At 39.2% G+C, this 26,806-nt stretch overlaps 1 protein-coding gene across 6 annotated transcripts in view; it reads left to right on the forward strand.

Annotated features, from left to right (window-relative positions):
• Positions 1–26,806, forward strand: part of LAMA2 (laminin subunit alpha 2) — a 1,220,316-nt gene that overhangs the window by 810,337 nt on the left and 383,173 nt on the right. For all 6 annotated transcript variants that reach the window (XM_089676131.1, XM_089676133.1, XM_089676134.1 and 3 more), the window contains 4 exons: positions 2,085–2,228; positions 7,613–7,792; positions 17,993–18,181; positions 18,272–18,390. In XM_089676131.1, the coding sequence (XP_089532257.1) occupies positions 2,085–2,228; positions 7,613–7,792; positions 17,993–18,181; positions 18,272–18,390 (632 nt within the window). The remainder of the gene's footprint in view (positions 1–2,084; positions 2,229–7,612; positions 7,793–17,992; positions 18,182–18,271; positions 18,391–26,806) is intronic.

A 26,806-nucleotide genomic window follows, 5' to 3' on the forward strand; every position in this document is an offset into this window, starting at 1 on the left:
GGGCAGGACTGACAGCACTCAGTCCACAAAAACACTGTGGGGGTTATTTACTAAACCTGGAGAATGTGGTGCAGCCCTGCATAGAAACCAATCAGTTTCCAGGTTTTATTGTCAAAGCTTAATTAAACAAGCTGAAGTTAGAAGCTGATTGGCTGCTATGCACAGCTGCAGCAGATTCTGAGTGCACCAGTTTTAGTACCCCTACTCCTGTGTGTTGTCAGCCCATGACAGGACTTTGGAGTTGCATTTCTGGCTTCTGGCAAAAAATGGGAAATGTGTCAGTGTGTACAGCATATGTTTTGTTTTCCTTGATGTGAGCTTTGTCCAGCTATGAATTTTGTCTAGTATCCCATTATGGGAAGCATACATAGAGCACTCTGACAGAGAGGCTACATTAGATTGTGAAGTGATCCTACATTGCTTAGTGATTTATCTGTATAGAGTAGAAGAGGTATTTTGATTTTTTTAAAAAAGGCCAATGGAATGCCATATGTGGGCTATCTGTAAATGTTGTATTATAGCAGAAATTGGAGGAGGTGATAACAAAGGGTAACTTCACTTTTGTGGGAAAAAATATCAAGTAAATAAAATAATATTGCTACACAAGCCATACGGGCAATATGGCAACCTGGAGGTGTTCCGTACACCATTGGTACACGGAACACACCAAGAAATTTGATTTGTGCTTGTATGATTGGCTCAGCAATTTTCCCAGACATCTGCAAAAGATACAAGATTAGACATCTGTAACAAAAATTTCATTTTTGGTCAGGTTCTCCCAAAGGGTTATTCACTTCTTAATGGATTAAAGTGGAGCTCCACTCAAAAGGGGAAGTTCCGCTTTAAGCCTTTTTCCCCCACTCCCCATTAAGGATTGGCACCTTTGGGGAGTGGGGGGGGGGGGCGGGTACCCGAATTTGACAGGTACCTACTCCCACTTCCACTGCAATCGCCTAAGCAATCGGAAGTGGAAGTTGTCCTCCCCCCTCTCTCCCCATAGTCTTCTGGGATGTGTGACAGGTCCCAGAAGACTACGGGGCCATTCACAAAGCGCAACGGGCACCTGGCTGTGAAGCCACAAGCTGTCACAGCCGGGTGCCCACACTGAAGATGCCAGGGAGAGAGGGACACCGCTGGACCGAGGGACAGGTAATGTCTGTATTTTAAAAGTCAGCAGCTACAGTTTTTGTACCTGCTGACTTTTTTTTTTTTTCTTCAGCTGGAACTCCTCATTAAGATTCTGCAATATCCTCTATAGAACACAGCATCAGCTGAGTAACAATGAAGAAGCTCTCGTTCAAATTCACATTGCACACACCAAATAGCCTTTTTCAGAGCACAAACGGGTAGCACTCTGCAACAAAGTTTGTTAAAATCCCTGAAATGTACATTGATCACCAAGCGGGGATTGTTTTTTTTCTCAACAAAAGTGGAATTACTTTTATGTCCATTATGTACCCTTATGTAATGTGATAAACCTACGGAATGCCCTTTTTAATTACGACACGCAGTGCAACAGTATTCAGAAGCAATCATCCTACAATTTAGTTTAGATTGAAGAGTGAATAAAAGTGAACTCTGGTTCCCTGACTAAGTTTTGAACTTTGCACATTATCATTGGTAATTATTCCATAATTAATAAGCCTGATAAATTTAAAGCAGCTTATTTTTTTCCGCCATATCTCCTTTTCTAGTGCCCTGCCTTACCAGCTACACATATATAGCACAGTTTTCTGTTTACAGTTACAGACTTTTTAAGTAGACATAGAGACATAAAATCCACATTACAGTTAAATGGTAAATACTATATCATTGCTTTGTTAGCTATGTGCTTTGGCTTCTAAACAGAATGACCACTTATTTGGATGAGTTCCTAATTACTCCCTGCCTTTAGGGATCTTTGTAATGGTCATTAATGTACTGACATCTGTAATGTAGAAACTAATTATGAAAAGCCACACTTCAGCCCTGTAATATTCTCTTACATATTTGATTTTTTTTTTTAGAAACATTGCAATTAGCTTGTTTGCTAAGCAAGAGACATCATTTTGTTCTACTTAGCCTGTGAAGTGTCTCTTTTGCAGATAAATGTGGAAGGGGTCCACTGTGACAGATGCAAACCCAGCACTTTTGGACTTCATGTAGGGAATCCACTTGGTTGCAGCAGCTGCTACTGCTTTGGCCTCACTACCCGGTGTACAGAAGCAGATGGACTAATCCGAATGTGGGTGAGTAGGAAACTGTTGAGCCATATAATACCATAATGTGGATTCCTGCTGGTGTATTTTAGTAAAACATGCTGAAGCAGCTAATACATGCCAAGACATTCAATATACTGTTCTGATTACTTACTTTGGTCTGTCTAACAAGTAACATTCTGGTTTGTTCAATAACACTATTTAAAGGAAAAGATACTAAAAATGTAACTATTAAATACAGCCTGAGTCATAATCTGCATCACCAAACAAAATTTATACTGCTACAGTTTACCATCACCACCTTCAGCATGAAGATACATTACCTCTTACAGGTGAACTAAGATGGCATATACAGTGGGGCAAAAAAGTATTTAGTCAGCCAACAATTGTGCAAGTTCTCCCACTTACAAAGATGAGAGAGGCCTGTAATTGGCATCATAGGTAGACCTCAACTATGAGAGACAAAATGAGAAAAAAATCCAGACAATCACATTGGCTGATTTGGAAAGAATTTATTTGCAAATTATGGTGGAAAATAAGTATTTGGTCACCTACAAACAAGCAAGATTTCCGGCTCTCACAGACCTGTACCTTCTTCTTTAAGAGGCTCCTCTGTCCTGCACTCATTACCTTTATCAATGGCACCTGTTTGAACTTGTTATCAGTAGAAAAGACACCTGTCCACAACCTCAAACAGTCACACTCCAATCTCCACTATGGTGGAGACCAAAGAGCTGTCGAAGGACACCAGAAACAAAATTGAAGACCTGCACCAGGCTGGGAAGACTGAATCTGCAATAGGCAAGCAGCTTGGTGTGAACAAATCAACTGTGGGAGCAATAATTAGAAAATGGAAGACATACAAGACCACTGATAATCTCCCTCGATCTGGGGCTCCACGCAAGGTCTCACCCCGTGGGGTCAAAATGATCACAAGAACGGTGAGCAAAAATCCCAGGACCACACGGGGGGACCTAGTGAATGACCTGCAGAGAGCAGGGACCAATGTAACAAAGGCTACCATCGGTAACACACTACGCCGCCAGGGACTCAGATCCTGCAGTGCCAGACGTGTCCCCCTGCTTAAGCCAGTACATGTCCGGGCCCATCTGAAGTTTGCTAGAGAGCATTTGGATGATTCAGAAGAGGATTGGGAGAATGTCATATGGTCATATGAAACCAAAATAGAACTGTTTGGAAGAAACACAACTCGTCGTGTTTGTAGGAGAGAGAATGCTGAGTTGCATCCAAAGAACACCATACCTACTGTGAAGCATGGGCGTGGCAACATCATGCTTTGGGGCTGTTTCTCCGCAAAGGGACCAGGATGACTGATCAATGTACAGGACAGAATGAATGGGGCCATGTATTGTGAGATTTTGAGTGCAAACCTCCTTCCATCAGCAAGAGCATTGAAGATGAAACATGGCTGGGTCTTCCAACATGACAATGATCCCAAACATACCACCCGGGCAACAAAGGAGTGGCTTCGTAAGAAGCATTTCAAGGTCCTGGAGTGGCCTAGCCAGTCTCCAGATCTCAACCCCATAGAAAACCTTTGGAGGGAGTTGAAAGTCCGTGTTGCCCAGCGACAGCCCCAAAACATCACTGCTCTAGAGGAGATCTGCATGGAGGAATGGGCCAACATACCAGCAACAGTGTGTGCCAACCTTGTGAAGACTTACAGGAAACATTTGACCTCTGTCATTGCCAACAAAGAATATATAACAAAGCATTTTGATATTGACCAAATACTTATTTTCCACCATAATTTGCAAATAAATTCTTTCCAAATCAGCCAATGTGATTGTCTGGATTTTTTTTCTCATTTTGTCTCTCATAGTTGAGGTCTACCTATGATGCCAATTACAGGCCTCTCTCATCTTTTTAAGTGGGAGAACTTGCACAATTGGTGGCTGACTAAATACTTTTTTGCCCCACTGTACTGTATGGTTTTATCCATTATGCATATAGAGTTTCTATATGTTACAATAGGCCCACTCAGTGGAGATGATTCAATGTTCTCCCTCACCCCAGTTTATAAAATTGAGTTTGTTTTAAACAGTAGGTACTAAGACGTTCAATAGTTAAAATGCTTGCCCGTGTATAGAAAAAGTTGATTTTTACTTCCCTTGATAATTATGCAGTAGACCTTCTAGCCCCTACAGTTGTTTAAATGCTATTTGTTCCCACTGTAAGATGGTTCTTATAATTATGATAATAGCTGTATATTTTGCCTTGGGAGCCTTACTATCACATAGAAAACCTGTACAGTAAAAATTGTGCTAAAAATTTCAGGCCGAAGGCAAAGTACCTTGTCACCAATATTGTCAGAAGGCTCCCTGCAGCTCATCTTTTCCCTATTACTGACTTTTCATACCTTGTTCTACAATTTGTCTCTGTGTGGAAGCAACCACCTTTGGTAGAGGAGCAGGGCTTTACTTCTTCATGTCAAAGATGGCCTTCCTGATGACTGATGATCCTAAGACTGGGTGGATAATATTCAAGAAGCAACAGCTGAGGTGTAGAAAATACAGATCCACAGAATGAATGAAACAGCAGCAGGAAGATCCATATACTGCAAGCCCTCAAATACAGCTTCCTCTCTAGTGGATCCTTAGAAGAAAAGCAAGTGGCATAGTGGTGACATTACTGAATCTCAGTCCATATCTCATTTAGATTAGCAGTCAGAGGCAGCAGTGCCTTAGAAGGTATCACACTGTAAGTATACAGCTATTAGGCTATAGAACAGCAGTGTCAAGATGTCATAGATATACCTAAAACACTTTAAACACCCTCATTCAATCCTTCAAGTATTGGTAGTCAGTGGCATTTTAAAATCTCCACATGCCATAATGTTCATCAGCAGCACTTTAAAACAATGCCACAAAAAAACAATTCCACAACATGGGTGGTTAGTGGCTCTTTAACCTCTCCAACTGCAATTGCAGTCTTCTCTGTGATAGCCAGAAGGAGCTATTGAATGTACTCATTAAATCCTTATTTCCTCCATTGTGAGCGTAAGGGGAACACACTTGTCAGGAATCCCCGCCGCGATGGGCTCGGCGCAGGCGCAGTGCACTGCCCTGTGTCAGAATGCGGGCACCGAGACCTGGCCGTCCGCAGCGAGGGAGTTCGCGCATGCGCAGTAGGGACCGCGGGCGCGCGCGTGGCACCAATGTCAGCGCAGGGCGGGATATTTAAATGGCCCTGAGCTGTCATTCAGTGCCTTCTGGTCTTTCCTTGTATCCTGTATCTGCGAACCTGTTCTAAGTAAGTTACTGACCCGGATTGTACCTGACCTTGTTGCCTTCTCCTGCCCAGACCCTTTCTTTGCCTGACCTCTCTCCTGTATGCCCCCGTTTGGATCTGACCTTCTGTTGCTGACCTGGCGTGTGACCCGACTACTCTCTGCCCGCTGCCTTGTACTGCTCCGTCCCCACTGTTACCGACCCGGCCCGTTTGACCCTGCACTTGCTCAGCCATCCATCCACCCCGACGGGATCACCCGACCTCCTCACATCAGGCTCTTCCCTGCGGGAGCCCCTGGCGAATACCGCTACCACTGACAGGCGTGCTCAGTAGCCACGACCTGGTCTCGGGGTACTTCAAGTCCATCCCCACCATCAGGGGCTCTGGTGAACACGTACCCTGGGGCTTAGATACCGTGCGCTGGGGACGTCTGGCTAGTGGAGTGCTAGTGTAACCGCCTGGTGGTCCCTTACAACACTATTGTAAACAGTACTAGATTGTTTACACTTGTGATTTCTGTGATCACATGGTTAGAGTCACTGCAATCAGTTCTGTTCATTTAGTCAATGTTCTCTGCTGCCTAATGACAGCAGGAGCAGGGGCTTGTATGAGTGCCAACCAGTGCTGGGACAAGGTCAACCAGTGCCCAGGGGGAAAATGCCAAACGGTTCCCCCTTTGTTTATTATGCATGAGTCAGTGGACTCACGATCGTCTTCTTCAGCCACCGTGCTGGTCTCAGCATCACTGCACAGCTCTGAGTTTGCCAGTTGCGTTGTACATATACAAGGAAGACGCATTTACATTTTTGGACTTTTTTGCTGCGTGTTATCTGCCTCTGCTGATCTCCTTGCGCTGACTGTGAATAGCACTAGACAGGGATGTTGAAAGAATTATAAAAGACTGGGGTAGATTGGGTCACTGAAACTTAATGCCGTGACACAGCAAACAGTGGTTTAAAGTGTTACTAAACCCAGGACCCTGAATTAACTGTATTTGGTCTTCCACAGTACACAGAACATGGAAGTGCAATTATTTTAGTAAATTTAAACTGCTAAATACTTTTTATCATCACCAGTTAGAGTAGTATTTTGACTTCTATCAGTGTCCAGCAGAGCGCGGGTTAAAGCGTGTAGGAGGAGTTTTCATTTTGCTCTAAGAGGATGCAGAACCCCTGACCTCTGTCTGGACAGTGCTGATTGACCCTTTGCTGATCACATGCATTCTCCCAAGGAAAGAAAACCTCTCTAGCAAAGTGACTCCACTGATGCTCCCCTTCTTCCAGTGTCCCCCTCTTATCTCCTGATGAGACATATCGTGTAGAGTCAGGATCAAACTGTGTTTTACACAATGCAGAGTATTAGGTTCCACGGTGAGTATAACAAGCATGCTTTACTGCATATACAGACTGATTTTACTGTTGTGGGTTTAGTAATACTTTAAAGGAGAATGGTTAAACAGAACATGATTCTACCTGATGTGTATATTGCACACAAATGCCACTGTCCAAAATTGTTTTTAATTACAGTGCCTCAAGTGATAGTCTGACAAATGCACATAAAACCTTAATTTAAAGGATCCTTTTTAGAAAATAAAATTCCATTGCATATGAGTTTCTGCAAACCGAATGCTGTAAAAGATGCTACCAATTTGTCTGAGCCTATCTTAAAGCTGAATTCTGCAATTAAAAAAAATAAATACCCTTGCAGTGGGTCTGCCCTGAACTGCTAGATCATAAATATTGCCAGCACACCAGGGATCTTCAAAAAATGTCTACATATTTTATTCAAGATGATCACATCACAGCAGAAGAATGCAATGTTTCAGGGCTGTAAAAAACAAAGAAGTGTGGATACATCCACCCACAATAAAGGGCGCAGACCAGCTGTTTAATTACAATGGCCAGTCCTAAGGAGGTTAATACAGAGCAGCGTAAATACTGGTAAATACCAGTATTTGTACACATAACAAGAGGCAATCACATTAAAAGAAAAAAAAAAAAAAAGATTTGGTTTCAGTGAAGGATGCTTTGACAAACTATTCTGTACTGCACTGAATCCTAAACATGAATATTTGTTCTAACATGAAGTTGTAAAACATTTATGCTTTTCTTTCTGAGTTTTGTTTTTTTAAAAAAACATTGTTTCTGTTATTGGTTTTCTAGCTGTCACTGAAACCTGATCAGACAGTACTCGAACTAACAGACTTTACCCTGCAGCATCGAACCACAAAAGGGGTATTTTTCCAACATCCAGAAATCATAGCATTTATTGATCAAGTAAAGCAAGACTTACATTCAGAACCATTTTATTGGAAACTGCCACAACAGTTTGAAGGTCGGAAGGTAAATAAGACATGATATGTTTCAAGTATCACATTTGTTTTTTAGATAAAATAATAATATGTTGTACAGTACATTTTACAATAGATGGCTTTTTTTTTTTTTTACAATAAACAAAGATATATTAGAATTGCAACACATTTAAAAATTTTAGCTGTTTTTATGATGGGATAAGGAATATACTGTAAATTATTTTTTTATTGACGTTATATTTAAAACCACCATGCCCTGCATTTATTGCTGCAGTTAGAGGCACATATTAAAATCCATCTTGGCTTCTTTCACCTATGCTCTTTATTCCTCCTTAATCTCCTGTCCTTCTTACTCGATTCTGTTGTTCACTTGGAGGTCCAAATTTTTTTTTTAATACTTCGGTATTTCGAAGGGTAGATGGAACAGTATAAGCAAAAGGAAAATAATTTATTCATGCACACTTTTTGGTAAGGAAGAACAAGCATCATTTTTTCCTACTTAAGATGCAGGAATCAACTGTTCTTTTGGGGGTGAATTGATTCACATTTTTAAAACAGATTGCAAATGAATTCACTGTAGTAATTTTACTTGCTTAGAATATAAATTTTATTTTTGTTCTGTTTTATTTTCCCGATAGCTTTAAAATGTCTTTAATTACATCAAATGTGCAAGAAAATACAAAGGTGGTATGTCTAATCTGGCTATGGGCAAAATGCGTTACTTTAAGATATTTTTGCATTATGTGTTTGAAAAGGGCCATTATTTTATTAGTTTCATCAATGACAAATGTTAAAGAAGAGTTTAAAGAAAAACAGACAAAGACAATTTTGGTGAAGTTGGCCCACTGAAACGAAAATATAATTCAACATATTGATCTGCTTGAACTTGAACTCACTTTGCAATTTTTTTTTTTAACCATACTCTATACACACAATAAAGAAAGCTGTCTAGTGTTTCTAATGTCACTTAACTAATCCATGCTATTGTTTTTTGGAGGGTTTTTTGGCATGGACCCCCTTGAGATCAATGCTAGACCCTCATTAGGGATAAGGGTTTGGTGTATATTTTTACTTGGAACCCCATGATGTTTTATTGTTTGGGGTCCCCTATGAACATCTATACCAGATCCACATCTAGGATAAGGGAATACCTGGCCACTTTGTTTACAAAAGAGGTAAGTAGCCGGGAGCTTTCATTTGCCAGTATTTTTTCTGTGTAAATGTGAGTTTTGCTGTAGTAGGTTGTATACAAACTACAGATCCACCACTTCACAGATAGGTAAAGGGCACCCCCAGTCATGTTATTTTGAGGAATTTAGCATTTTCATGTTTCACTTAAAGCATTATAAAAATCCCTTGAAACTGAAATGATTAAAAAATATTTTTATGCATAATTTTTAATCATGACAGTCCCTTCATCCACCTGCCGTAATTGCTGTATATGATACTAAAGCCATATATAAACATAGTTTCACCATCATAGAAAACCATCAGAATGCCATTATTTTTCCATTTTTAAATGTTGATAACCCCCCCTCCCTTCCAAGTGCTAACAAGCCCAACACACCAAGCATTCAAACTAGTATTTCCATAGCAAGGGAGTAGGGTGCCAGGTAATTATCCATTTTGTTGGTCAATTTCACTTCAGTATTTTTCTGTAGTATGGCTGAATTAATTCTTGAGTTAATTTCAGCCAGGGAGAGGATAGGTGATTTCCAGGCTCTAGCAATTGTTTGCTTAGCCACTGATAAGACATGTAGGAGTAGTTTGAAACTATTTTTGGAAAGGTTTTGAGGTCTGAAACTTAAAAGACGATGTTGAGCTAAGAAGGAGATCAAGTAGTTTATTAGTTCAAAAACAATCTTAAACGCTTCCTCATAATATTGGCAGATACAGGTAAATCCACTATATTTTGAAAAGGTTCCTATTTGTCATCCCCTCTAAAGGAAAGTGGTAGTAACTAGGTACATATTGGGTGGTCCAGGTTGATATTGTATACCAACACCTCAGAACTTTATAATTAGTCTCAACCACCAATACATTATAGGAGCAGGATTAGGTTTCCCAAATTTGGAGCCAATCTTTTGAATAAAACTCTAGCCCTAAATAGGCAGACTATTTTTGAGTATATATTTAGGGGGTCACTGTAAAAAGGGTATTAGGAGCTTGGAATATAGTAGGGTAATTATCCCCAGTACATTGAGGTCTGGGTTACTGCTTTGTAAGTCATAATGCTAAGGGGACCTTCCAGTTTTCAGACATTCATTTCTAGCAAATGTTTAAGTTGCAGGTAATGGAAAAGGTCACTGCTTGGGAGTTTTTTTCTCCTGCTGTATGTTCAGGAAGGGTTTGATCCCTTCTTTGGTAGGTAGTTGGTGTACTTGAATATGATCTCTAGAGGTCCATTCCTTGAAGGCCATAGAAGTGTGAAAACCTAGGTGGAACAAGGGGTTATGACTAACATCCACATAAGGTTTACAGGGAAATTGAATGTTTGCTGAATACTTAAAGTGGTTCTAAAGGTAAAACACCTTCTCTTTTCCACATCCCCCTAATACTCACCTAAGTCCCCTCTCGATCCAGCGATGTGGACTGGAGACTCGGCTATCCCGGGATTCCCTCTTCTCATTGGCTGAGACAGAAGTGGGAGCCATTGGCTCCCACTGCTGTCACTCACAGCCAGTGAGCTAATGAAAAGAGAGGGGGTGGAGCAGAGCCATGGCTCTGTATGTGAATTGATACATGGAGCAGCGGGTGCCCCCATAGCAAGCTTCTTGTTGTGGGGGCACCCGACAGGAGGGAGGGGCCAGGAGAGCTTGCGAGGGACCCAAGAAGAGAAGGATCCGGGCTGCTCTGTGCAAAACCACTGCACACAGCAGGTAACTATAGACATGTTTGGGTTTTTTCTATAAAAAAAAAACAAGCCTTTATAATCACTTTAACTGCACCCCAGACCTGTAATGTGAGTTTTGTGTTGGGGTTGGGCAGGGAGTTTCTGTATGAAGAGTTGAGCCAGAAAGGTTTGTTGACTCTTAGGGGGTCACATTTTATGGCCTCAAGAGCAACCCATAGAGGAGTTTCATATGTGGCATGGTATTTAGGGATTTGGGCTATAAGTACTGTGGAATAATACTATGTATGTGTGGTACTTGCTCTGAGTGCAAGTCTCCTATTTAGTTGGGGTTTGTTGTTGTGCCACACAAATTGAGTGATCTGGTGTTGCAGTGGCTGTAGGATATGGGATAATGAACAAATTTTAGGGTTTCTTTGACATCATTGCCCATTTATGAACTTAGCCAACATATTGGCAATGATCTCACACTTAAGTTATATTTCATTTACATTTCATCAGAGAGGAGGAATAAGTATGCTTCTTCTTTCTCACTGCTGCTTATAACATTGTAGCAGATGTCTTGGAATATCTTCAGACATGGCTGGACCCTGGAAAGTTAAATATTAGATAACAAAAATGAATACAATATGCAATTAGTGGGGGGGCTGGTGGCATGCCACTCCATTCCTGTGAGAATACTAGTCTACATGCCTTGTGTGCAAGGCTGGCTCTGTCTGGGAAAGAAAGGGGGCACATGTTTTGTTAAAGATATAAAAAAATAACCATACAAGTACTGAATATGCAATAAAAACACACCATTGATTTACATATGAATGAAATATTAAACAAAATGAAACAAGACATTGTTCCACTGAATTTACCCAATTAATCTTGCAGACTATCTGCAAATATACTATCTACTTTGAAGCTAGAGAAGATACTGCACCTTCAGCCTATGAACCTCAATTAATCACATCTTGCCATAAAGAAAGGGGCGAATGTCTGATAAGTGATGGTTGCATTTACCATGGATTCATTGATTACAGTTCATTTAGAAACTGTTCTATTTTCATAATCAATGTTAGTGACTACCTTCATGAATTTTGAGGTTCTGTTTCTTGATGGGCCTCCGTCATTTCTAATTTTTCTGCTCTTTATTCAAGCAAATTTATGTTTGGTCTTTTATGCAGAGAGGACAACTGAGTTCTTCTTGCAGGTTTTGTTGTGCAGGTTCCCCAGCCTCAAACTGAAGAATTATTTCTAGGGACAATGAAGTGATAGGTTAACTTGCAATTCTTCTCTCACAGTGAGAGGTAACACCAGTTCTTTAAACCAACTGACTCCTACACCAAAGAAGGATCTTTAGTATGCATATATCTACACCACAGATACAGTATGTTCTTTCTTGCTTGTGTAATTGACTCACTGATTTTCCCAGTAGTCCCAGAAGATATGCCAGATTTTAGGGATCCTCTGCAACACAAAGTTTATTTAAGTGAGATAGTCTCAAAGGGTTGATCACTTCTAAAGGGATGCAGACACAGCAGATTTCCTCATTATAACACTGCAAGGGCATCATCTGGTTAATGATGAAAAAGTCACCCCCATTCAGTTTCACTTTGCACGCAAAAAAACTTTTTTTCAGAGCAGAAACAGGCAGGAGTCTGCAACAAACTTGTTAAAATCCCTGCAATGTAAATCACCCAAACGGGATTGTTTTTTTTTTTCTCAACAAAAGTGGAGTTAATCATTAAGCTTTGGTTTAGGGAATCTTGTTCAAAGTTCAGTGAGGTGAATCCAATTAGGCACTTCCAATGGGCACTTCCACTTCCAAATGCCACCCTTTAAAAAAGCCAACTTTTTTAAAGGATGTCTTGCAACAAAAAAACAGTTTAAACTAAAATAAACACCTATCAATATAAAATGTTCATTAAACATGCCAAAAAAATCCCATGGGACTTTATAGGCAATATTTTGTAAACCATTATTATAAAACATGTCTATTTACAATTATTTAAAAGCATGGGCATGAATATATAAGTGCTTATACAACAGACATATATACAAAATCACAGTGTGAACATGGCACTACCCATAAGTCTCTAGTTTGCATACTACTTAACTTGTCTGCACCATGCATCGAGTTCCACCGCATTTCAACTAATCTTCGTCAGGGGTTGAAGGGTGTGTTATACTGTATCTATAATGAAATTGAACAATATTGATTACAGTAAATAATAATCCAGTTTGCAACATCCCAGAAAAAAATTTATAGTCCACTTAAAATATGCACCGTGAATTATAAAGAAAAATAGATATGCTGGATATAAACACACTGGAACATAGAGAAACCTTTTCACCTTTGACAACCAGCAACCTAGAAAAGCTGACCAAGGGGAGACAGCTGAGGAGACAAGAGAACAAGAAATGAGGAGCTGCCTCACAAGGAAAATTCAGAAAACAGTAGTTCAACACCCATGGATAGATCATAAAAGTATGCCATAACTGTATATTTAAAAAATGCCCAACCACATAGGGTTGGATAATTAAACCAAGAATTCTTGCTGTCAAAGCATATAGAGGCTAATCCAACAAGCTATAGCATCAGTCAATTATAAATGATAAGGAATGTCTGTTATGCAATACTGCACTCTTCATATCTAAACCCAGCACACCATCAGTCAAAACATAAAAAAGGCATACCTAGCTATTCCAGTATGGCTATATCATAATAAATATAGTGTACGATAAAAGGGATAAATATTGCATTTTTAGATATTTAGACTGAATGCATGAGGCAGCATCCTACATCTTACTTTTACCCCCTGTGGGTGATGGAAATGTAACCATAGATGGAACTAGTTCAATACCATGAATATGTATAGTTACAGTATAAATTTTATATAAAGCCAAAAACATTATAAATATATCAAACAGAATATATCTCTTTAAGAGTGCATTACTCTCACGAACACCCAAGGACTAACATAGGTAGTATACCAATAGTTCAGTTCCATTTTTAGAGGGTTTATCTCCCATGAGTGGGGAGAAGGAAAACCCAGTCCATAAATACATACACACAGATACAGCAACAGTAGGGCTATGTCAATTTAGTGTACAATATTGTAAGACCTATTCAGATGGAATTTGCTTACTGTTTCGATCTTTAAAGCCTCACTTAATGTGAGCCAAGTGCCCAAGTGCCCAAGTGCCTACAATGTCTCCACCAACATGCTTATGGACTGTATCAATGAAAAGTAAAAATACCATGAAGTCTACCTCACATATACCCGTATTTATTCGAGTATAACGCGCACACGTGTATAATGCGCACCCCTAATTTTCGATTAAAAATCGGTATAAAATTTTGTTTCACTTTTTCTCGGCTCAGAGCAAGCATTGTAAGTGACAAACGTTGTTGAACACGTGCGGCCATGATAAAAATCATTTATTGACAACGTAAACTATGAACACAATACCGAAATAAAATTACCGGTAACAATATTTATTTAAAATGCTTCAAAGTCAGATTCATCATCATCAGATACACTAAAGAGTTGTTCCCATTCTTCTCGAGTTAATTTATCATCAGTGTCCCAGTTGGCAGGAACATCTCTTTCTCCAGCTTCTTCGCTTTCTTCTGAGTCTGAATTCCACAGCAGGTCGTCTTCTGTGCCGTCCATTTTATTGCTGATGCCTGTCTTTAAAAAACTCTTGATGATCATTTCTTTTGGCATGTCTTCCCATGATGTTTTAATCCAAGATGTCACGAGAGATAGGCCAGGTTTCTTGAGGTTTCCTTTTGCAGTCAATTCTTTGTCGTCGGATTTCATCCAGGTAATCCACTTTTCCCTGACTCTGTCTTTGAAGGGTTTGTTTAAAACAACATCTAGTGGCTGAAGAATAGAGGTTAGTCCACCTGGAATCACAGATTGAAATGTCTTTAGACTTTTCAGTTTGTCTTTCACAGTGTCTGTCAGGTGTGAGCGGAACTGGTCCCATACAAGCATGGATTTCTTCAGTAGTGCGCCTGGTCTAGTATTCCAAACTTTATTTAAACATAAAATGATGCCCTTCTCATCCATCCATCCTTTAGGATGACAATGGATCACGACACCTGGTGGAAATTTAACTCCTTTTGGAATAGTCTTCCTTTTAAAAATCACCATTGGTTTAAGTTTAAAACCATCTGCCATACAGGATAACGCAACCGTAAAATGAGTTTTCTCATGGCCTGTGGTTTTAATCTGGACTGTGTGCTTCCCTTTGCTGTCAATTGTCCTGTTGCCTGGTAGGTCAAAACACATGGGGATCTCATCCATATTGCCTATCTGTGAAATTTCAAAATGAATCTGCTTGCGTTGGTTGATTATAAAGGTATGGAATGAAGTGATCTTCTCTTCTAAATCATTTGGCAGCTTCTGCGCTATCTTTGTTTTCTGGCGTATTACAAGTCCATGCCTTTTCATAAACTTTTGTGTCCATCCATTAGAGGCTTTGAAGGTTGAATCTTTGCAAAACTTTTGGGCTTGAAGTCTAATGTGGAGTGATGTGACGATGTACCCACTACTTCTTTGGTCAATGATCCATTAATAAAGTTCCTTCTCCATGTCTGTGTACATGGCTTGTCTCCCTCGTTGTGCTTTTTTGGTTTTATTCACATCTTTCAGGACGACTTTCTGTTTTCTCCATTCTCTAGCATTCGTCTCTAGTACAGTGAATTCTCGGCTAGCTGCTCGATTTCCGTGAATTTCAGCATGATCAACAACTTTGAGCTTGAATGAAGCGTCATATGCAGAACGTTTTCTCTTGATACCCTGAGTTGCCATCTAACGGGTATCAGTATATCAATAAAAATATGAAGAACACTGAATTGTGCAAAACAGCAATGCTTACCGTAACGTGTGGGCGAGGAGAGGAAAGGAAATGAAGAGGCGACCATACGTTACAGCGGATTAGAATTCTCACCCCCAGTGCATCTAGCCAGTTCGGGCCGCCCACTGTACGCGACGAGGGGACGTAGAAAAAAAAAACGATCCCCTGTTTTCGCCGCCCCTTAAAGGTGCGGGGCCGGCACAGGGGACTTTTTTTTTCTTCGCGTACAGTGAGCGCCTGCACCCTCAATGGATCGGCCGCCACTGCATCACCCCACCAGTGCATCTCGCCAGTTCGGGCCGCCCACTGTACGCGACGAGGGGACGTAGAAAAAAAAACGATCCCCTGTTTTTGCCGCCCCTTAAAGGGGCGGGCCCGGCACAGGGGACGTTTTTTTTTTCTTTGCGTACAGTGAGCACCTGCGCCCTCAATGAATCGGCCGCCACTGCGTCACCCCACCCCAGCCCTCGTTTATAACGCGCACCCAAACTTTGATTTCTTTTTTTGGTAGAAAATTTTGCGCGTTATACTCGAATAAATACGGTAAGTAATATTCCCCAGGGCCAACTCCTACATCTATCAACATAAAATAAGTAATATTATACTATAATATAAAGTAAATGAAACCACTAAAAATACCATCCTCTTAAACAAAAGTCTGCTTTTTTGAGGGAAGCCTTGCTGAAATAAACATTTTTGCTATGGATGGGACAGCAGTTAAAAGTGATCGCTGACCTCGAATCAAACATAATTCGAAATTAGAAACAAACAAGGCCCCAAAATTAAATGTAAAAACTGCAGCAAGGGGGATGCTTTCTCAAAGACCTAGCAATCAGAATTAAAGTACAGTTTCTTAACTGTCCTTAATCTCTTCTATCCCATAATCTCTTCTCTTTCCTTGCAGTTTATCTAGTTTATCTATGCTTTCCCTGTGACAGCTTTGAATTCTCTATGACAGTATGGCTACTCTGTGCCCTACCACTTTTGAAAAGTGAGAAGGTTGGCGTAACCAAAAGCTCCTTTATTGGCCCTTCTGGTGTCAACAATTCAAAGGCCATTCAGTACATTATGGTTTTAAAAGAATTTTCAAATTTACAAATTTGCCAGCTGCCAATCTTGAACATGCAGGATTCACCTCAAACCATTGGCAGTAATGAACCAAAACTGCATTCCTAATTTTTAGGACTATTTTTCTTTAAATCATATTTCCATTTTTGCAGTCACATTTGAGAAAAAATGACTATGTTTGCTATGCGTTCCACTCTCACAGCACACATGAAAAAATGTTTAAAAAATGTCTTACCTTTTAGATTTTTCTAAACAGAAGATATCATGGCTGATTTTAAGAATTTCTGGGCAGTCTCAAGTGTTCCCAAACTACACCTCATTAACATACGATTCAGGAGGGCAGTTTAGACATTTTTCACCCTGTGTTGGGACAAACAGTGTTTAAATGTACTGATAATGAAGAGCTGTGTACATTGTACAAACAGGATTATTTATGTTAAATATTACTCCATATCCCCCTCCTAAACGTTGCAAAGCAGGGATTACGTGTAAGGATTTTTAATCAAATAAAAAGCACCCAAAAAGGTAACCAACAATGTCTAAATATTTTAAGCTATGTTTTGTTAATGGGATTATGTAACAAATATGGAGTAGGTGTTATCCCAATCTGGCTGCAAAAGTGGTCATACAATTTAAGACCAAACCCCATCATAAGAAGCACTGCATTTTCTGGATATGGTAAGGTTAGGAGAAAGGGATGTATCTGTGGTCCACTATAATAATATACATGTTGTATGGATAGTTGTCTGTTGTCACAGTTGAGCTGCTCAAAGTAATAATTAAGTATTTTCTTACAAAAAACATTAGCCTCCTTTTGCATGCCCTTCATATCAATAGTATATGCTCATTTTAGCTCTTATATCAGTTCAGAAAACCTCAACCCAAAGTTTGTTTAGCTAGATCAAATAATTTATTTAAATTTAAAAATTAAAACTTATGCATTTGGTTTAAGCTTGTTACACAGCAATGCAAGGCTGAAGGCAATGCAAGGTATCTCAGCTAATCCTGGTTCAAGCAGGGATTACTTACAACTGTTTAGCTCTGGACACAAAAGGTCTAGGGCTAGAGCAAATTATTCACAGGAAATTGCTCTATGAGTGATTGCATGTGAATGGCCACGATTAGCTATGGGAGCTGTAGCCTCTGAATGCTTTTTATGAGGTTTCTGCTAACAGATACATGTTAACTACCTTGTTCCCAAGTGTGAATGGGGCCTTATGGGTGTTCATACTGTTGACTAACAGCACTGTGAATACAGAAGGGCAGTGATTTGTTTACAGAGTTGACCAGTTCTTTCCCAATGTGAGAGTTCCTGTGCAGGAATTACAGGAGGCTAATAACAGGACAGATTCAGTTATTCATTCCAGTTCTATGTAAAAATAGATTTTGTTGAATGTTGTTTGTTTTATTATATTTGTCTGGAGTTAAGCTTAAATGTTTTCCTTCACATTAAAGTTAACAGCATATGGAGGGAAGTTGAAATATACCATCTACTTTGAAGCTAGAGAAGAAACTGGACCTTCAGCCTATGAACCTCAATTAATTATTAGAGGTGGGCCTCCTGCAAACCAAAGGATAATTGTAAGACACATGCCTGATCCCCAAAATGGTCAGTTGGCTAGACATGATGTTGACATGACAGAGGTAACTGTTTTTTTGCATTTATGCTTTCTGCTTGTTGTAGGTATAATTAAATCATCATTGCTTATAATATAATTTTATTTTCTGTTCCAGTTTGAGTGGAAAAATATGGATGGAGGACCTGTAACCCGTCAAGATTTCATGGATGTCCTTTATGACATACAATACATTCTAATTAAGGCATCTTATGGTAGAGTATTAAGGCAAAGCAGGTAAGCAAAGATAATAATAAATAACTTATGTATTTGTTAAAGTACTAAACTAAGAGAAGGCTGTCTACCAATGTATCTCTAAAAATTCCTAATATAATATAATAATAATATAGTATAATATAATATAATATGATATTTATAAAACTTGGAGTGCTTTAATTTGAAAAAATGTGTAATTGAATTTGTTCAACGCCGCACATATTTTTGAGTTCTACTGCATAGTGCAGATCTTTGAACAGATACAGTTCTATAGTTATTCTTAAAGTGTGAGTTTATGCCTCACTGGCATTTTATGGGCGTTTAAATGCAAAAATATGCATGTAAGTGTTGGGCTTTTTGCTAATAAAATAAAGATGGCCCATAAAGATATCAATTTGGATTGATACAATTTGGACACATACTATAACATACATGAACTAAGAATCCATGTTTTTTATGCAAAGCTGGCTAAAAGTGTCTATGGGGCTTCTATGTTGTAAGTTTGCTGAAAACATTTGATTAAAAGCCAAAACAAAAGCTATGTACATATTATGAAACAATACCATGGTCTAAGGTGCCCTACCTAGAAAATGATCCTCTCTTTGACTTTACCCACTACAATATACTTTCTCTCATACTATGCCAAAACTATATCATAGAATTGCACTGCACTTTTAACTAAGATGTTAACAAAAGGCAAAGGAAAAACTCAAACAATGCAAAAAATCTCTAACTGAGAGTATATAAATAGTGTTGCTGCCCCTTTAAACAAAATCCAAACGATGTCTGAAACAACCTAAATATACAGACCATAGGTGGTGCTAAACACAAGAAAAACACAATAACACATAATACTAAATCAATACATATGAACATAAAAGTATATGAAACGGATGTGATGTTGAGTTTCCTAAATCTGTTTATGTATTTTTTAATGTTTATATATATTGATTTAGAATATTAGGTGTTATTGTATTTTTCATGTGTTCAGCACCACCTTTGGTCTGTATATTTAGGTTGTTTCAGACGCAGGTTAGAGTGTCAAAACTGTATAGAAAAAGTTCAAAATACAATTCTCCCCGTGTACATTTTTGTGTACAAGGTTGTATTAATTCCCTAAAATATTAGGGCCATAAGCTACTTTCTACTTATGGACCATAGAGGGTTTATATGTGCCACAGGATGCAGTCAGCTTAACATTATACAATTTTATGTGTCAACACAATGCATAATAATGAACAAAACATGGTGTGGTACAATTGGCTTTGAATGGAAATCAAGTGCACCTAGGCAATGTAACATAATATACTTAAAAATGTGCTTTGGCAGCCAATTGAAAATTAATAGGCTGTCTTAATAGAACACGCATTAATACACTGTAACAGTCTGAATAGGCCCTCAAACTAAAATTTTAACTTTGAGTTTTAAAGGTAAAGGGAACCCATAGGCATTAGAGGCAGTCAGATGTGCAGGCATCAGGCAAGATATTTGTGCAGTAACATGTTTTCTTGGGTAACCCGAGCATGCATGTTTATGTTGACAGCACAAGGTGAGGCAGTATGACCACACATCAATGTATATACCAAAAAACTAAAATAGTAGTTGCAATAAAATACAATACTTAAATACAAATATGTGACCCAGGGGCGGACTGACTATTTGGAAACTCGGGCGCTGCCTGAGGGCCCGAGGTCAGTAGGGGGCCCCATGAGATGCCCCAGGTACCTTTTTCATAGGCTTTTTTGAGTTTGAGCATGGACACAGGGGCCCCATGATCCCCTATTGCCTGAGGGCCCCATGAGTTGTCAGTCCCCCCCTGATGCGACCAAAGTGTTCAGTGCAATCAATCCAGTAAATAATCCAATAAATATTGCTGCTGTGTGTACACTTCCACATATGCATAAAGAAGTGCCACCATTTTCAATCATATTTACAATTAGTGCCAAACAAAATGCATAAACAACTGTGCATGAAAAAGTCCATCCGAAGTGCTCCGCAAACACAAGGTGCCAAACTCTTTAACCCCCCCTCCAATGTGTGCTGCTGGATTCCATGGTGTCCCCTAAAATGTGCTCACTCATCAGAAGTAATTGGCCTTTATATGTAATAAGTACATCAATATGAGCTCAAAATATGCCAGCACCACTCCTCCATGTACTCTGCCACTTATACCACTACTAGGAGAACTCCTAAATGTTTCTGCCACCTCCTTTCCAGTTCTCAGACAGAGAGACACAGACCCAAACCCAAAATATTGTACTATCATTGTGCACCAATTTATTCAAATGAACCTCATAAAAATATAGTTTTTCACTTAAAAGACAAGTAGTGCCTTCCATGGATCCAAGTGTGTCTACCAACCAGCCAGCGATCCAGCCGACTCGATTTTAAGAAATCACAGCTGCTTTGCAATGTTCCCTAGCTTTTTAATCACTGTAGTGCAAATATAGGTACACTCAGAGTGGCAGCTGGATTTTTAGTTTTATTAAGGATTATTTGGAGTTATTTTCATTCTAGCATAGGTGGTAAATAAAGAATTAACATCACTGTATGTACTGATTATAAAGTAATTGAGAACAACCAACTTCTATTTCTTCATTTGCTTGCTTGGGATATCTACTGTGGTCTACCGGTGCCCATAGATTTGAGGATTGCAATAATAACATGTCCATGGCCACCATTTTGGTGCTTGACTGTATCTAATGTTTTGGGGTGCTAGCCATAGCAATGTTAGCAACCCTACCAATAATTCTACCTTGTTGAACAATTGTCACAACAGACAATAAATAGTATGACTGTGTAAATCATGATGTTTGGCTATTCTGACACGACCTATAAAGATACTTAAAAGACATCATATCATTGTAATGAAAAAAAAGAAATAACGTATACACAATTTCATTTTATTAAAACACAAACTCAATACTTTCATATTAAATGATGATGGATGGATGTTGTATCGTTAACCTCCCAGCAGAGACAGTGTCCCTACCCCTGAGTTTAATAACTACGCACGTAATGTTAATAACTCTTCGATGGATGTTGTATTGTTAAACTCCCTGCAGGGACAGCGTTCCTACCCTAGAGTTTGATAACCACACAAGTGACCTTAATAACACATCCAAAAAGAATATGCATACTAAATTACACAAGGGAGTGGTTGTTCATGTATAAATTTTAACTACTTTACTGAAAACCAGCACAAGGCAATAAAAATGTACGTCTCAAGATAATAAATCAGTACAAATGTTATATTAATCACAAACTAGCAGAAATGTTTTCCATTTTCTCTTACATAAGTATGCTGGTGATTTATACATTCATACAGTATTGTGCTTTCCTGCCCATTTATCATTTCTATTTTGTGTCTCAATATAATTCCAAGACAGTGCATTGTTTTTGAAGCGAACATAAAGCGATAATATATTACATGAGCTCAGGCAGCAAGTATGCTCTTCATTTTGCTTAAAATTATTTAAAATTTCAAACAGTGACTGGAAACTAGTTGGGCTGAATCCCCATAGACCTTTACTGTGCAGACAGCAAGTTGCTGCTTGCTCTCAGAAAGCCTCTCAGACAAGCAACAAGTAGCTCTGTGCTCCCAAAGTTTATTATTATGTAAATTTACATCTCTGGTTGTAAATAGTGTGCTGTTCATAAACTATTTCCTCAAGTTCTGAAGATGACGGAGATAGATTTTTCATTAAATGCATAGAGACTTGCATCTGAAAAGCTTGAATACCACACTGAATAAATATGTATATTCAAAGCTTTATCTATATGCATTTCTCCCATGCGAGAAGGAAATTGTCTAAGCAAACTGTGTTTTTCCCAACTAGAGGCCCTTTAGTACCATTTCTTTTGCTAGATTTCATTCTTTACAAAGCAGCATCAGTACATTCAACTGGACATAATGTCTAGCCTGTCCAGGGAATCTGCAAAACTCAGTTAAGCATCAAATGCTTACGTTAATGACGGTAGTGCCATTATACTCTTTATTCCCAAGCTATATGTGCTCAATTGTCCTGCTGCCCTTGACATGTTTACTCAGTTGCTGTTTGTTGTATTGATCTAGTAAAAAGCTGGTTAAAACCTGGTGGTCTCCCAACTTAAGAAATAAGATAGCGCAAACAAAGATTTTGTTTATTGCTCTTTCTATTGCATCTTAAAAGTCAATTCAAACTCATTGAATACATTCTCATTAATTTTGTGTATATATCACGTAGAAGCATTGCTGTCTCAAAGAATACAAACTACATAAAAAACCAAGTAATGATTAGTCAATTTATGCTAGAATCCTAATATGTCCTTTGAGAAATAAAAAGAAAACATTCAAATTAGATGACAATCTTTACAACCTGGACTTGTGTGCAAAACTGAACTGACCTCAAGTAACAGGATATGCCAGCAGAAGGTTCTGTTTTTTATTTATCACAGGTGCTTATATAGCGCTGTCAATTTACACAGTGTTTTACATAGATATTGTACATTCACATAAGTCCCTGCCTTCAAGGAGCTTGCAATGTAAGGTCTCTAACTCATACATACACATAGTAGGGCCAATTTAGACAGGAGCCAATTAACCTACCAGCATGTCTTTGGAGTGTGAGAGGAAACTGGAGTACCCGGAGGAAACCCACACAAGCACAGGGAGAACATACAAACTCCAGGCAGGTAGTACTGTAGTTGAGATTCAAACTGGTGACCCTGTGGCTACTAGGCGGATGTGGTGACCACTTAGCCACTGTGCTGCCCACATGTGAGTAAAAAGGGGACAGAGAAGGATATGATTGTTACTGGTAAATGTTTCCAGTGCCACGTACTGATGCTCCATCATTGTCCAATCACAGGGTATGATGGGTCCTGAAACAAGCTGTATTGTGTACAGTGTAGTCTATTGAGTCTGCATCACATTTAACATCTAAGAAGGCAATGCTACACTATATCCATAAATGTATGTCTGTATTTGTTTGGCATGTTAAGACTTGGAAAAATCTGGTTTGCTAAACATTACAGAATATAGCACTGACAATAACAGTCAAAATCTTACATATATTAAAGACTAAGTTCACTCTTAGAACATGTTACATGTTCAACCTGTATTTAGGGTGGCATATGTAACATGCTCCAGCTCCTGCCCCCTCTCCCCTCGCTCCCTGTGACAATGGGCGGGAGATCCTCTCCCCGCACCTGCTGTCACACTTGGCAGGGCTCTGCCAACACAGTGGGATCAATAATTCACAGTTACCTGAGAATTAATGCCTACAAGTACTAGCAGCCATTGCGGCTGACGGCTTGTGGTTCTCAATGAACTGCGAGGGCGCTGGTGAGCACTCTCATAGTCCATTGATTCTTCCTGCTAATCAGTAACTGCCTGCCCATACGAGGTATGGGCAGACAGCTTACTGAGTTTCTGCAGGATCTAGGCATTGCACCCTGAATCTGCTGATCGTGGGTGCAATGCCTTACAGACTGCAGTGTAAATAAGATAATAAATGCATATTTTTTTTACCTGCACAAAAGATGTGTATTTTTTTTTTTTTAAGTGAACTTATTCTTTAACCACTTCCAGACCGGACACTTTTACCCCCTTCCTGACCAGGGCAATTTTCAGCTTTCAGCGCTATCACACTTTGAATGACAATTGCGCAGTCATGCAACACTGTACCCAAATTAATTTTTTACCATTTTTTTGAGACAGATAAAGCTTTATTTTGGTGGTATTTATTTACCGCTGGGATTTTTATTTTTTTTGCTATGTAAATGAAAATGTCCAAAGATTTTGAACAAAAGTGTTTTTTTTATAAAATTTTGCAAATAAATAATATTTCATCATAAATCTTTGCCAAAATGTATTCCGTTATCTTTTTAGCAAAAAAAACAAAAACAAATTATAACCAAAAATTATAATTTTTAAACATTTTTTTTTTACATTTTATTTTTTTATATTATTATTTTTTATTTATTTATTTTTTTTACATACTGTCACCCTAGCAGTACAGTGTCACCATGGTGACACTGTACTACTTGTGGGGGGTGATGAAGATTTTTTTTTTTTTTTTACTGATTGCTCTTACACCCATATAGGATGTAAAAGCAATCATTTCTCTTTCTCTCTGTGTGCATTCCTGCACTCATTGAGAAGTACTGAGTGAGCTGTGATTGGTCACATGGTACAAGGCTGTTGTGAATAGCCTTGTACCATGTGACCTCTGTGATCATTCACAGATTTCACACGTAGTAAGCAATGATGTCACAAGTGACATCTTGCTTACTACTTTGCATGTGATCACTGATTGGCCAATCAGTGATCACATGATCGGGACCTCGTACAGAGGTCCCGTCCGACAATCGGTGTTTCACTGTGTCCGGAGGACACAGCGGGCACCGGATCGCGGTGCTGCGCGCTCCCAGGGAGCGCGCACAAGCAAGGTGCGGGGAGGCCGTTCATAAACGGCCACCCGAACCTGTACTGCCACCGTCCGGCCGTTTATATTCAACGGCCGGTCGGGAAGTGGTTAAAGCTTGGGACTGTATTGCTAAATTTTCTTGCAAGCTTTAAAAGCTACTTTCAAGTTAAGTTAATGTTTACAAATACACTGTATATGTTGACAATGTCATGTCTTGAACTGGAACTCTACCAAATAAATCATATGGTTTTCATAGAATGTGAAAAAGTTACACATGGTTTCAGATTTTTATTGCCATTCCCCCACTAGAGAGATTCACCCACAATACTAGAGGAGGAGGGTAAATAAAAAAGATAATTGGATTTGTAAGCAGAACATTAAATTAAGTGATGGCAGGGGCAACTATTCTGGTGAAACATGTTTCCCCACTATGAAAAGATTGCCTTTCATTTCTTCTTATGTCTTTGTCAAAGGAAGTGCAGGTAAATCTCCTGCTCAGGGACACACACAAAAATAAAAAAAACTGACAGAGATTCTAATAAACCATAATCTCTCCAAAACAAGTCTTGCTTTAATGGGCTGCTGCTTTTGAACATTGTTTTGCAAAGAGTAATGTTTGGGAACCTTATCGATTATGGTGCCTTCACATGTGACCCTAACTTCTTTAAAAGGCAGCTTGTAATATGAAGGTTAGCTTCACTTACAAATAAAAATACAGGTCAGCATATTGTTTATTTTTATACTGCATGAATTTTGGAACTTCACAGAGGTTAAAAGAGGCGTTAATACATTAAAAAATGAACAATGATTTCTAGCGATCCTCAATAGTACTAAGTATGTGTGCCACCATCCAATATCAGTTCTGTTGAAAGAAACCTGTCAGGAAATAAATAAACACAATACCCTGTAACCACTTATGGTGCCACTCAAGGTACTCTGCTGCTACAAAATCCAGTGTCTCATAGCAATGCAAGGGTGCAGGCTGTCTTATGCTTGATGCAGAAAGCAGTGACACATGAGGGGATGAGACACACCACACACAACTAGCTCAACAGGTGGAGAGGAATGTGAACGGCCTCAGCCTTGGATTACTCCTAAGCCACACCCCTGATACATTTTGCTCCACCCATCAAGGGCTTAGTCAAAGAAGTGCCTCAATAACCTCTATGACTAGGTCCTGGTGGGCAGGGAAAAATTAATCAGGGGTGTGGCTCAGGAGGAGTTCAAGGGTGAGGCTGTTCACATTCCTCTCCACCTCTTGAGCTAGTTGTGTGTGGTGTTTCTCATCCCCTCATAAAATAAACAAAATTACCACTATTGCTTACCTCTTTTTCTGAAACCGCTAGTTGCCAGGCTACAATACTCACTCAATTTCTTCAGTGACTTCTGCAGTAGAGAGCTGAAACAATTACACTAATCATAAGTTCTGAGTTTTCTAGTCGCATGATTACTCTGGCTTAGAGAACCAGAATGTATTAAACTCAGAGATAGACAACTAGAACTGACAACTCTAACTTTAGTACACGGTGGCCTATAGGAATGTAGCCCACACTGAGTGCAGCCCACTTGGTCCTGTACCCCCTTTCTCCTCAATGCAGTGATCTTCTGAGCAACACAGCCTTGCTTTGGATTTCTGATCATTTTCCATTTCAGTGACAATTGGTTCCAGAGGAAACAGAATGATTCTTCCCATAGTCATAACTTAAAGCCAGAAAGACATTTTTACATTTCTACGCTCTATCCAAAATGAAAAAAATATGTTTTTGGTTTAGATACACTTAAAAATCATACCATTCTTTGTGTCTACATTTTTAAAGCCCAATTCCAGCCAGAGATGTATTTCTTAGTTTTAGAGTACAGTGAGAAGAGGTAAAATCTTTTTCAGGTTTTTATTACAGATGGTATACCTATTGGGGAACTTTATGCCAGATGTGTGTCAGTTTATGGCAGGGTGTCACAGGGACAGGACATGAGGAGAAATCTTTCATCATATAGAAACAGCAAATAAAAGCATAAAATTTGTAAAA

This window comes from Staurois parvus, unplaced genomic scaffold (assembly GCF_062004578.1).
Source record: "Staurois parvus isolate SC_StPar_1 unplaced genomic scaffold, SC_StPar_1.0 ptg000165l, whole genome shotgun sequence".
Lineage (NCBI taxonomy): Eukaryota > Metazoa > Chordata > Amphibia > Anura > Ranidae > Staurois > Staurois parvus.